This window comes from Phoca vitulina, unplaced genomic scaffold, assembly GCF_004348235.1.
Source record: "Phoca vitulina isolate PV1807 unplaced genomic scaffold, GSC_HSeal_1.0 scaffold26, whole genome shotgun sequence".
Lineage (NCBI taxonomy): Eukaryota > Metazoa > Chordata > Mammalia > Carnivora > Phocidae > Phoca > Phoca vitulina.
Genome location: NW_022589729.1, coordinates 14,954,031 through 14,967,670, shown reverse-complemented (window position 1 = coordinate 14,967,670; position 13,640 = coordinate 14,954,031). Strand labels below are relative to the sequence as shown.

The 13,640-nt window shown below is 39.6% G+C and overlaps 1 protein-coding gene across 2 annotated transcripts; it reads left to right on the top strand.

Annotated features, from left to right (window-relative positions):
* Nucleotides 1-771: 771 nt before the first annotated feature.
* GLRX2 (glutaredoxin 2) lies at nucleotides 772-9,240 on the top strand. 2 transcript variants are annotated; one of them, XM_032422059.1, is made up of 4 exons: nucleotides 772-1,395; nucleotides 4,650-4,713; nucleotides 7,148-7,324; nucleotides 8,199-9,240. In XM_032422059.1, exons 2-4 carry the CDS (start codon nucleotides 4,651-4,653, stop codon nucleotides 8,328-8,330), a joined length of 372 nt encoding a protein of 123 aa, XP_032277950.1. In that variant the 5' UTR covers nucleotides 772-1,395; nucleotide 4,650; the 3' UTR covers nucleotides 8,331-9,240. The 2 variants fall into 2 exon arrangements, with proteins under 2 accessions (XP_032277950.1, XP_032277949.1); XM_032422058.1 differs by lacking the exon at nucleotides 772-1,395 and adding an exon at nucleotides 1,591-1,780.
* Nucleotides 9,241-13,640: the final 4,400 nt, after the last annotated feature.

Sequence of the window (13,640 nt, the reverse complement as noted above, 5' to 3'; positions counted from 1 at the left end):
ATCGGCTGAGCCACCCGGGCACCCCAAGATATGTCAATGCTTTTAATTGATATCATGTTCAGTCATGAAAAAAAAAGTAGAGAACTCATAAGGCTGTATTTAATCATTTATTCTTGATGTACTTATACTGGCCACCCCCCATTATGTTCCCACCATACACTTGAGTGAACAGCCAGCAGGCATACTTGTTAATGTACTATTATGGACATCAAAATCATGACCAAGAATCAGCACTTCTGTAGCTACCCAATGAAGCCCAAAGAAACTGAAGGTTATGAATATATTATGCTTAATTCAGACATAACACTTTTGTTTGAATAACGTTCTTTGGGGATCCCTTTTAAAAAACCTGTCCAGTGAATTCTGTGCTTAACATAGCCCTGTACTGTATGAAAATTAAATTGTGACATGATTGTTTCACTTCATAATGGCCTTTATTTTGTAAAACTTTACAATAAGGTAAAATTTTATTTCAAAACAAAAATAACAGAGTAAATTTCCTAAATAGCTATCTTTGATTCAAAACAAAACAAAACCCCACAACACTATAGAAAACATCTCGTAAATTTTAAAGTTAATTTTGAATTTATGAAGAATGACTTCACACCTTTTAGGGTATTTGTTTTTGCAACTAACTTTCATCCTTTTATGAAGTAATGAAACAACTCACTTGAAAATAGAAAAAAAAAAACCGTCAGAAACAGACGTTCTAATTTTGTGATTTGGTAACACGAATCTTAAACTTAGCTAGTTGAATATGAAGGATCATAAAAGGTCTGGATTGTTCTAATAATTGTTTAGAATTTTTAAAATACCGTATTTGCCCTTTGACCTTAACAAATAGATTTCAATGTCCTCAGTAAATAAAGACCTACCCTCCTCAAATAGTGACGCACAAAGGGCTATCATTACTACGAGTGGCACAATGTTGTCCTTAGCACTCAGCTATTTCCACAGCCATGGCAAAAACCCTCTGGGCTAGTTCAAATTTTATTTTCTAATTTCATTTTTATTTATAAACACAAATTTTGTTTTCCCTGGAATGAATGTTCTACGTTGGATTACTTTTTTCTTTTAATTCTGGATGTAAAATCTAATAGTCCCACGATTTATATGGCTTCTGGATCAGCAGCCTAATTTTAAGATGACATAGTTAGGCTCTTACTTCACCGACAGAAACACCTGTCTGACCGGAAGCTGTGATGACGCTACCATCTTCATGTAAACATCCCAGGCATTTCGAGTCTTTCTTTCGGACATTTTTTCTTCTCCGTTTCGCCAGAATGTTGGCCACAGTCCCCACGCGCTGTTTCCACGGGCCTGTGGGCCTTTATGGGCGTCCCTAACCCCTAAAGAAACAGGTGCAGGGCTGGGCCGAGCCCTCGAAGCCAGCAGGTGAGGCGTCGGCGTCGGCCCGGACCGCAGCTTAACCACACGCGTGCCGCACTCGCCCCGACTCCGCCCTGGGACCGCCGGGCGCCGGGCCGCCAGCGTCGGGAGGACTCATGCGGCCGCGCCGAGGAGACCGGCGGCGGCTCGGGCAGCCCGGCGGGGCGGGGAGAGGCGGGCCAGGTCGGCTAGGGGCCGGGCGTGCGGAGGCACGGCCAGCCGGCGGAGGCGGGCTCTCCCCGGCCGCGGTCGCCGCCCTCTCCGATCGCCGCAACCCCGGCGCTCGGACCATGTCTTGGCGCGGCGCGGCGCTGCTTGGGACGAGGCTGGTTCGGAGCGGGAGCAGTTCGGCGGGCCGGCTCGGCGGGGCAGCAGGAGCTGCGGCCTCTGGGTACGGGGTGCGGCGGGCAGGACACGGGGGGTGGGGGTCGGCGTGGCGCGGAGGCCTCGCAGGGGTCTGGACGGAGCGGTGGGCGCGGGCGCCTCTTTCCCCGGCGCCGGGTGGGCCCTGGGTCCAGTCGGCGGAGGGCCCTCGGAGGGCGGCGGGAGCTCAGGAAGGGTGGGGGGCGGTGAATGATGCCCTAAGAGGTTGTGCCTTCTCACGGATCCTGTGACTCTTACGTCGAAAATACCCGAGTCGTGGTACTGGGGAGGCTTGGACCCCCCCCCCCCCCCCGCCCCGGCTAATAAATTGGGATTTCAGATAAACAGCGATTAATTTTCGGTCTTAGTGTATCTCAGATATTGCACGGATTATACTTAGACTAAACGGTTACTCGCTTTTTATGTGAAGTTCTAATGTAATCGAGCGTTCTGCATTTTTATTTACTAAACCTGGCAACCCTACCGCAGGAAGTGAAGGGGACGCTTCCTACTAAATGGCCCAGGCTTTGAGGATGGGGACTGTGACTTACTCATGTAGATGTCGCCTCTGGCTAGACCGAGGATTGCTTTCCCTGTGCTTCCCCGCTTCCAGTACCAGGCCTGCGGTGGAGGACCCGCTGCCTGGGCTGATGCTGTGCCGCCCTCGGGCCCGAGCCTGTGCTCCACGGTGGTTCTGCCAGTTCGAATGTCTGTGCCTGCCCCTGTGCGTCCATCCCTCTGTCTTGGAGTCTCTTCCTTCCTACTTGGTTTGGTAACTCTGATCAGTTCTGCCAGACTGTAGGAACTGCTAATTATCTTTCTATTCTAAGCTGGTGACCCACTCAGGAAGGTGCTGACCACGTGGTGTTACCTATTTGACTGACAGGTCCTTGAGCCCCTGACGTGTTTTTCCGGTGATGTGTATCCCTGGGGCACTGAGCATTTCGCCTACTTAGTATATAGGAGGCGCTCCATAAATCTGGCATGGCTGATGGGTACATCAGTGTTGAAGTGAAACGTTTCTTGTGCGCTTCTCTGTTGATGTCTCTTTCCTTACTAGGTAATAACTTTTGCCAAGCTCAACCAGAATTGAAGGAGAAAGGTGCTTTCCAGAAACTTTTTCTTTTATTTGGGAGGGTAGGGGGTGATATTTCAGATGCACCTCCTACCTCCTCTCACTGCCCAAGATAACTTGGGGATGAAGGTTCTACTAGAACTCCTGCTTCAGTAGTAAATATTGTGGTAGATGGTTTGGGGATGACGGTTACATGTTGGACCAGAGATGAAAAGGACTTGTTTTCTTAGTTGATAAACCAAATAGGCTGCTGATTTATTACACCAAAACAAGTTCTTGGGTCCAGGCCATGCCGATTAACATTTCTGTTTGTTTGTTTGTTTGTTTACACTCCAGGAACTCAGCCTGCTTTTTTTCTTAACACACAACCTCTGCCCTCCACCTAAGTTGGTTGCAGTCTCCCTAGCATACTACTCCTAACCCCTTCCTAAGTACACAGGCCCTTTTTGTTTTAAAGATTTCCTTACCGACTATTGGGAAGTAAGGAATAATAGACTGTGAACATTGGGGAGTTCTAATGTTGTAATATTCCCTTGGAGTAGTTCCTGCCTCTAACTCTTTGTAATTACTGAAGGTGATGTTTGTTACAGCATCCTTATTCTAAGTGTGTGGGCATGGCTGTGTAGATCAGCCACTCATCATCCAAGGATAAAATGTAAAAAATCCATTTAATTTCTTTTTTTTAAGTAAGTTCTACACCCAATGTGGGGCTCAAATTCATAGCCCTGAGATCAAGAGTCACATGCTCTACCAACTATGCCAGCTAGGTGCCCCCAACATTTAAATTTTAAATGCACTCAAAATGAATGAATGAAGTGTTTGCAAGGAGAAGTTTTTCTATCAAAACTTGAATTTGGAACATAATCATAAGGAGACTATTTTTGGAAATATTTGAAACTTCAATTCTTTATCTTAAGATATTCTCTTAATCTTTAGATATTCAAGAAATTCTCTTTTGAAGCCCATATTATTCTGATTCTTTTCTAAGATTTGTAATTTTGCTCTAACTAGTTTGCATCAGGATGTTGTATATGGTTTGGACAATGCAATAGGGCCTGGCTGATCAAGAAAGATAAAGTGGATGGGGAAAACTCTAGGGGTAGGCAGAGAGATTCGATGATATAAAACTGGTCAATATTTTAGTGAATATATTCCTGTTACAATAAATGCCTCCTTTTACAAGCTCCCAACAGCTGGGTTTTAGATAATACATACCTAGAGGGTCCCTGTAATCAGGAAATGATACTAATAGTGTTAAACGTTATTGAACATTTACTGTGATCAAGGCACTGTTTTGCTTTCTATCAATTCATTTAATCTTCATAAAACCCTTTGAGGTGGGTGTGACTATTATTCCTACCTTACGGATTGGGAAACTTAGAGCTATGAATGTTGTGGTTGACATACCTTAGTTTCCTTAAAATCTTTGAATTTTTGTAGGTTCTCTGTGTCATAGCATGTTCATGGAGATTTGGCATATTTTAATACGAAAATGGAAACTTTTTTTAAACTAATGGTCAGGTTAAGGTCAATCATTAGGACAGTCTATTCGAAATTTGGTGTTCGGAAATAAGAGTGTGCCAGGCTTTAAACACAGTAAATGTAGTTTTACGAAATAATTAAGGACATTGGGAGGCTAGAGAAGCATACAGTCCCTTTTGGTTATTTTTGGACTAATAATAAGTAAAACTTTTTTCTGTTTCATAGATTTGTATATATATTTGCATATCAGGTTTTCTTCAAATGGATCTCATTTGCTATATTATCATTAATGATTATTTTTAATGTTTAAAGCTGCACTGTCTTTTAAAATTCTTTTTAGGATGGGGAACAACACATCATCATCTTTGGGGAAGTCAGCAACTGTTCCTGTGAATCAGATTCAAGTGAGTGATGTGGGAGACATAGGAGAAACCTTTCTTCTGTAGAAAAAGAACTGTGTTTTACACATTTGATATGCTTATTCATTATCCAGCCTGACGTAGTTCAGCAAATGAATTACTAAATGTATACTTTAAAATCTGCTATCAAAATAATCCATGTGACAGAAAAGTTCTAGATCATACTGACAGTCAAAATTTATGAGATTTATTATTAACGGAGTCTTTACTCCCTCTAAGTTGGGTCTGTGAGGTTAGCTCTTCCTTTCCCTCAGACCTACCTCAGGTATCCTGTTGATACCAGTCAAGCTGCTCTTAGCCAGGGATACTGTTTGATTTTGGCCTGGGAAGCTGCTTAACAGCTTTCTCCCCTAACACAGAACTTAGTATGCTGTAGTTACTCTATAAATGATCCTCTCAGGGACACCCATGTGCTGCTGGGTACTGTTTTCCTCTCTTTCACTGCAAAACCCAGTTCATTCTGCCTCAGAAAAACTTCTCTCATATGTTTTTCTTCCCTTGCGGTCTACAAGACGTACTCATGTTTTCCTTTCTCTGTTCTTCACCACCAACCACCACCACATACATAACATTTCTGCCTTTCATTTATTTGGCTAAGAAAGTATTCACTCACAGCTGATGAATGTAACAGCAATGCTAGAAACCTGTTGTGAGGGAATTCCTCTTTAAAACAAGAATACAAAATGATGAAAATTTAGCAAGGTTGAGCTCGAGAGAAGGTGAGCAGGATTGTTCGAGACACTCTGGCACTGTCATCTTGAGTTTCAACTCACTTTGGAATCTCTTCATCAGTGTTTTTACTGCATATCAGCACCCAGGATGCTCAGCTCTCTCTACACGATGGCCTCAGTGTGCCTATAACCTGAGGTGGCATGGTGGAGGAGAGAGCACTGGCTTTGGTGTTGGGACAGGTTGGGTTAAATCCTAGTGTTGTGAACTTCTCAGCCTCAGTTTTCTCATCTATAAAATGGATTCATGCATACATCTCTGGTATGGCTGGCTTTCTCTGAGACAGACTTCTATACTGAATATTATGAGTAATTAGAAGAGAAAGCATAAAAATAGACCAACTTGCAGAGAGCTAGACTGTGCCTTAAAACCCTTCTGACACCCAAGGATGGATGTAACTTTAGAATTACTTTGCCTGGGTACTCTACTTTCTGATTTTTGGCTTTCATCTTGAAGGTGTTGCTTATGACCCACATAAGAACAACTTAGACAGATGCTTGGGTGCTACTTATCTATTCAGAATCTCTTGAAGGACCTGGACATTCATATATTTAGAAACAAAAAAGAAAACAAATTTTACAAGCAATGCAGATGCATAGCAAAATCTCATAGTCTTTGTGATAAAGGCCTGGAGAGTAGTTTCCAAACTGGGTTGATACTAGAATAATCTGGGAAGTTAAAAAAAAACAAAAACAGTTTCTGACTTCTGCCTGAAACCAACCCCCCTTTTTTTTTTTTAAAGATTTTATTTGTTTATTTGAGACACAGAGACACAGCGAGAGAGGGAACACAAGCAGGGGGAATGGGAGAGGGAGAAGCAGGCTTCCCGCTGAGCAGGGAGCCCGACGTAGGGCTCGATCCGAGGACCCTGGGACCATGACCCGAGCCGAAGGCAGACGCTTAACGACAGCCACCCAGGCGCCCTGCCTGAAACCCTTTGAATCAGCATTTCTGGTAGTAGCTTTTCCAGGAACAACAATATAAGAATGCCTTAGCAATACTGTCATGACAATGACAGTTTTTTTTAACTATAAAGATATATAGGAAGGAGTGGAAGTTGAGGGGGTAAGCTGTTGTTTATACCTGGATCAATGAAAGCCTTACATGTTAAACAAATCATATATCAGTCCTCACCATTAAAAGTTAAGGAAGGTAAGGAGTTAACTCCTAAACACCTACTGAGTATTTAAGAGGCAATGTAACAGAGTTTAAGTGCCTGGACTGTAGAATCAGACTTGCCTGGGCTCAAATCTCAGCTTTCCAGTTCTTATTAGGACTATGAGTAAGTCACTTATCTTCTTATGTGCCTCACTTTCCCCATTTGTAGAGTAGAGATAATAATAAGACCTATCTCAGGATTATAGTGAGTTTACATGAGCTAGTAAAGGTCAGATGTTAAGAATTGTGTCTGGCACACAGAGATGTTTGCTGTATATGAATTGGCTGTGATTATTGTTATCACTTCATGCCAACTTTGCATCTGTTACATCCTTTTTTCCTAAAAACATCCCTTTTAAATGAATAATAATATTCTTAATCTGCAAATGAGAAAATAGATGATGGAGACTTAGTTTGAACACTGAATCATGAGACTCCAGAATCCATCCCGTTTCCACTATAATAATGATTTCTTTCCAGAAGGTAATGTCTAGAATTAAAAAAAATTTTTTGTTTGTTTATTTGACTTCAGGAAACAATTTCTGATAATTGTGTGGTGATTTTCTCAAAAACATCTTGTTCTTACTGTACAATGGCAAAAAAACTTTTCCATGACATGAATGTTAAGTATAAAGTGGTGGAATTGGACATGCTTGAATATGGAAGTCAATTTCAAGATGCTCTCTACAAAATGACTGGTGAAAAAACTGTAAGTGTATCCTCTATGGTGCTTTTCCTCCAAATAGGTGGTACCTGGATCACCTAGAGCCTAGACGCTTATGTAAAGTGAGCCAGGCGTTCTCTCTGTCTCATGAGAGACAGAGAGAGACTCTGAGAATCCTTTTTGGATAAAGAAATGGTAGATCTGGGAACAAGATTCAGAGATTGGGAAACAGCAGAATTCATTCATTTTATTTTTATTCTTGCCATATGTGCGTGCGTGCGTGTATGTGTGTGTGTTTTGACTAGGAGAGTGGGGTGATGGTGTTGTCATGAGTGCTTGTCTGTGAATCTTTAAGATCCTCCTGGAGCTCTTCTCAAGGTGAAATCCTTCCTCCCTTTACATGAACAGTACAGACCATGGGTCAGTCTTCAGTTACTGTGCTAATAGGAGTGCTTTAGTTCTTCATATTTTTAGATTCCTGAAATTTGTCCAACCATATGCATTTTTTCAGTGAAATGTATTATCGGGAAAATATATAATGTTGCCATTTTCCTTCTTGTTTTAATGTGCATGGAAGATGTTTATAAACAGTAATTACAGACTGTATTCTTTTACCTTTTATATGCCATAGCAATTAGAAGGAAAGGCTTGAGTGTCAGATTGCCCTGGGTTTAAATCCTACCTGTCATTTGCTATCATTGTGATTTTGGACAAGTTCCTGTGCCTCATTTCCCTCCAAAATAAGGCTAAAATTAGTACCTACCTCAAGGGTTGTAAAGATTTAACTACTTTGTGGAAGAGCTTAGTCTGGTGCCTGGCCCATAAAAGTACCCAGAGTATGAGCATCTATTACTATTATGTGAAAGGTCTTAATACTTCTGACGATAGAGTGACAGCTAATCTTTTGTTTATCCAACAGGTACCAAGAATATTTATCAATGGAACTTTTATTGGAGGTGCAACTGACACTCATAGGCTTCACAAAGAAGGGAAATTGCTTCCACTAGTTCATCAGTGTTATTTAAAAAAAAGTAAGAGGAAAGAATTTTAGTTATGTAGGTGCTTATAACCTTGCTAGTAAAATGTCAGTGATTTAAAGTGATAATGCCTGATAATGCCTTTTAAATGTTTGAGGATGTTTTAAATATGTAAATTATCTTCCTGAAAAAGTTGTAAAACTAATAATAAATTGCTGTGGAAATCTCTTCTTCCTACTTGCCAATTCTTGACCAAAGGAGATGATATTTAAAACTACAGGAGTGAAATTGTATCAAAAGGAAAGAATGTTTTATTAATAATTCATATATGAATTTCACAGCCAAGAGCTAGAAGGTAAGCATTTGGGATTATTTATTCTGTGTAATATTCAGGAGTTGACTCCTTACCCTTTATGGCTTTCAGTGGTGAGGACTGATTTGTGATTTCTCTTTAAAATGGAAGGTTCTCCCATATGTAGCTGTCAACTCAGTAGGGATATCCTTGTACTGTATTGTGACAAATCTTCACACTTTGTACTTCTAGAGTAAGAGAAGTATATTAAATTTGTAGGATGGAATGAAATTTATTTCAGAGAAACCAAATTACTCCTTTAATGTCTTAGTAGTTCCAGAGAATGGAACTGTACGTAAGGGGCAGAAATTAAAAGGAGGAAGATTTCAGCATTGTATGAAGATGAACTTTTGAAATAGTTCAGAAATGTACTTGAATTTTATTGTGAGGTGGAAAGTTCTGCTTTCCAAAATGTGTCGAAAGGCTGTTGGAAACATTCCATAAGAGATCCAAGTATTGGGTGGGAGGTTAGACTGTCCTTAAAGTAATTTCTGATGTAGATATTCTTCAATTCTTTGACTGATTCAAACTGATCTTATCTCAGATAAACTTAGCAAACAAGATTTAGTCTATAGGAAGTCTTATTTTAGAATAATTAAAAATAGGGGTGCCTGGGTGTCTCAGTTGGTTAAGCGTCTGCCTTCAGCTCAGGTCATGATCCCGGGGTCCTGGGATCGAGTCCTGCATTGGGCTCTCTGCTCAGTGGGGGGCCTGCTTCTCCCTCATCCTCTGCTGCTCCCCCTGCTTGTGCTGTCTCACTCTCTGTCAAATAAATAAATAAAATCTTAAAAAAAAATAGAATAATTAAAAATATTTTGGATACTTGATTAATCATATCCCTATTTCAAACTTCTTATCAACAAGAATTTTTTAAGTGCACTTCCTAGGAAGCATTTTCCTAGCTGATCCCACAGAGTCATTAGGGCAGATTGCCAGATGCTAGTTACAGAAAACTTCCTCAAAGGTGGGAGGACAATGCATTTTAAGTGAAGTGCTTCTGCTTTCTGGTCAAGATGGACCAAGGAATCGGGGACAGTTCTGCAGGAGACAGCTGGTGGCTTTTTTGGCCATATGCCATCATACATGGATTTATTAAACTGCCATTAGGAGACCTTGGTAAAGTAAGAATTTGAATTATTTCATTCTCATGTGGTAAATTAGAACACTGAAATGGAACAGAATGGCATGTCCTTTAGTCCTTTATTTTGCATTGTGCCAATGAGAAATTTTAGATGCTTGCTATGTTATCTCTTCCATCTGGATGTTCCTCCTATGTCCTTTTATAATAAACTTGTAATCTAGTAAGTAAAATGTTTCTCTGAGTTCTGTGAGCCATTCTAGCAAATCAGTCATTGCAGGGTCCTTGGAACCCTTAATCTATAGCTGGTCAGTCAGAATAACAGGTGACAACCTGGATTTCAGATTGGTGCCTGAAGCAGGGTTTGAGGGGCAGTCTTGTAGGACTGACCAGCTGCCCTGACATGCCCATCCCAGATAACCAATACTTACTTAGTTTTAACTAAAAGGAGCTAGTTACAAAGCCTAGGGTTAAGGGGGGAGGGATTTGGATAGGGACTAAACAAACCACTAAATCCTCAGTGAAAGAAAATCATCCCTAGTACTTAAACAGGGATTAATACCTATCAAGACAGAACTAAGTGTTCAAAACACAAATCACACTTAACTGGGTGTGACCAGTAGGTAGGTGAATCTCTTGGAACGATAAATTCCTTTTTATAAAATACGGATACCATCTTCCTTAGTATTTATTTTGGGAAATGGAAATAATGTAAATCACACCGCATGGTGCTTAGTATAGACAGTAGACTTTTCAATATGTAATGGCTGTTATAATCACAATGGCTCAGAAGTATGTATGGTTTTCTTGTGGACCCATCAGGATTTTCCAGCGTCCTAGTTAAGATTTTAGGGGGGGTAGATTTCCATTTCTTCTCTCTTCCCATGTCTTAGCTTGGGCTGTTATAGCAAATTACCATAGACTGGATGGTTGAGACAAGAAATACCTATTTCTCAAATTTCTGGAGGCTGGGAAGGCCAAGATCAGGGTGCCTGCTAATTTGGTTTTTGGTGTGGACCCGCTTCCTGGTTTGCAGATGGCCATCTTCTGTGTCTCCACGTGGCAGCAGAGAGAGAAAGCAAGCTCTGTTGTCTCTTCTTACAAAGGCACTAAACCATCACGGGGGCTCCACCCTCACGACCTAATTACCTTCCTAAGGGCCCCATCATCAAATACCATCACACTAGAAATCAGGGTTTAACATACAAACTTTGGGGAGACATTTACTCCGGAACACTGTATCTTACAGCTTGATAAAAGTATAATACAGATCTAAGGCAAAACTAGGTATAAGTTGTCTCAGCAGCTGTTTTTCTAGAACCAAAGGCTAGAAAGACGAGAATGGTGATGTTTAAGAAAAGGTAATGTTACCTTTTTTTCAGTCTATTTAATTTTTAATGTTGAGATTTGGAAGATAAGCTGTTTACTGTAGCCTACTAATATTAAAAAATGGATCGTTTCTCATTTTATCACTAGTCATTTTATCCTTGAATTGCCAAAATATCTAATAGGGAAGCTAAAAAGCTGTTGAGAAAAAAATTGGTCTTTTGTCTAAATGGATCTGGATTGTTTACTAATATTATTAAAAATACTATTTGAATAGTTTTAAAGTCACGTCTTCTTGATAAGGTTTAATATTGTTAAATTTTTTTAAAACTTTTTAAAAAAATTTGAGACAGAGAGTAAGCGGAGGGAGGGGCAGGAGAGAGAATCCTGAAGCAGACTCCCTATTGAGCAGGGAGCCCAGCGCGGGGCTCGATCCGAGGACCCTGAGATCATGACCTGAGCGGAAATCAAGAGTGGGCCGCTTAACCAACTGAGCCACCCGGGCACCTCCTATTGTTAAACATTTTTTAAGTCTAGTTTTCTTCATCCATGAAGAAATGCATAATTTGTGATCTTACTTTCTCTATACAACTGCTGTCATCTTTAAATAGAGAACTGTAAAATCAACCAAATGTTCAAAGTTTTGGTAGGTATATTCTGATGTAACTTGCGTTTACTCTTTTGTATAACCTATATGCTCAGATCTTAGAAGTTTTCATAAGTTTTACGGGAATTCAGAGAGAAAAGAGAAATGTCTGCATTGGCACTAAAACTTTTTGTTTACATAACTGATTTTTGGTGTTAACATCACTTCCCAAAGGTAACTTTTGGGTAATTTCTTCACAAAAGAATCCTGTTATAAAACTCTTTAAGAATGTGCATTTTGGTTAAATCCAGAAATCCACTGGGAAAGATTCCTCAACCATATGTATTTTTTTTTTTTTAAAGATTTTATTTATTTGACAGAGAAAGACACAGCGAGAGAGGGAACACAAGCAGGGGGAATGGGAGAGGGAGAAGCAGGCTTCCCGCCGAGGAGGGGGCCCGATGCAGGGCTCGATCCCAGGACCCTGGGACCATGACCTGAGCCGAAGGCAGACGCTTAACGACTGAACCACCCAGGTGCCCCACATGTATTTTAAATATATATAATTAGAAGGCATTATAAGGCTAATGTTAATTATCAAACTAATTTCATCTTATTACTAAGAGCCTTAGATTTTATAAGGCATATTATAACCTTAAAATTCTTATTTCTTTAAAGAAACGAAGACCATTATTTGATGTGCATAGAGTTTATTTGGTGTATCTATCAATTTCTACAATAATATAATTGACCAGAAGCAGTTCCCATAATGTGCATCTGCACCCCATGTCTACAGTGATGTATTCAGTATGGTATTTTGCGAGGCTAGAAAAGGAGAGAAAGTCAAGATTTCACAGTATCGGTGAAAACTTTTATCATGAAATAAATTTAATTCATTAGTATTTCATCCATTTTCTACCAGAAAACATCAAAATTACATTGTTAGGTGTATTATTTACAGTGAAAACATGGAAGACTCAACAAAGTATCAGTAAGTTTATCAACAGACCTAAGAACCGCCCCCCCCTTTTTCAGGGTCCCTTCCTTTGAAATGAAACTTGTATAAATAAAACTTTGTATCCTTAAGCACCAGCTTGACAATTTAAAGTTTCCTTTCAGTTTTATAAAATATTCCTGCTTTGAAAGGCAAAGTGAATGTAAAAATGTGAATGTAATTAAACAAATGACTGGCCTGGTTACTTTTTATTGCAACAATCACAATGTTTTACAACTATATTCACTTCTTTGAATGAATCTGCTTATAGGTTTGAAACAAAGTATTTGCCTTTTGTCTTGAAAAATTCCCTCAAAAAAGTAATCATTTTTGAAACTGTACAACTGTGTTTTTCATTCATAGTGTTTAAATATTGCAGCTTGGTCCTTGGAGATTATATTACACAAAGTCCAGCTTCTTGGATAATTTGTTATACCAAACAATAAAAAAACCTTAAACTACCACAAAATATTACTGATGTTAACAGTCATGTATGTAGAATGTTATCAGTGTACCCAGATTATCCTGTTAATAGGTGCTTAAACTACTAATGTACTATCAGGTTTTAAAACTTAACAGTTAAATTTCCATTATGTAAAAATGAAAGCTCTAAAAGACCCTTTGAGTTCTGTACTTCAGAAACACTAACACTATTAAGGCATTACTTAATGAACAGACCCTATGGAAAATAACTAGTATGCCTGTTGGAGAGTTAGTCATATTTTAAGGCAGTCAGAAGATTCATTTTTTTCACTTTAAGGCTCTTGCATACTTATATTTTATTCTATGCAGGCATTATTCTATGTAATTTAAATATTCAGTAAGTGGTCAATTATGGAAATCAAAGCCTTTATATAAAACAAATGGACAGTTTTTTAGAACTAGATTATAACACCTCTCCCCTAACCAACTTTTTTAAAAAGATGATTTCATATATCTCATCCCTTTTGAGAACTTCTTCATTATCAGAAGCTGACATAAAGGAAGAAAATATAACTCAAATGCATTACAGAAATGTTGTCTACTCACACAAACCACATTATATATA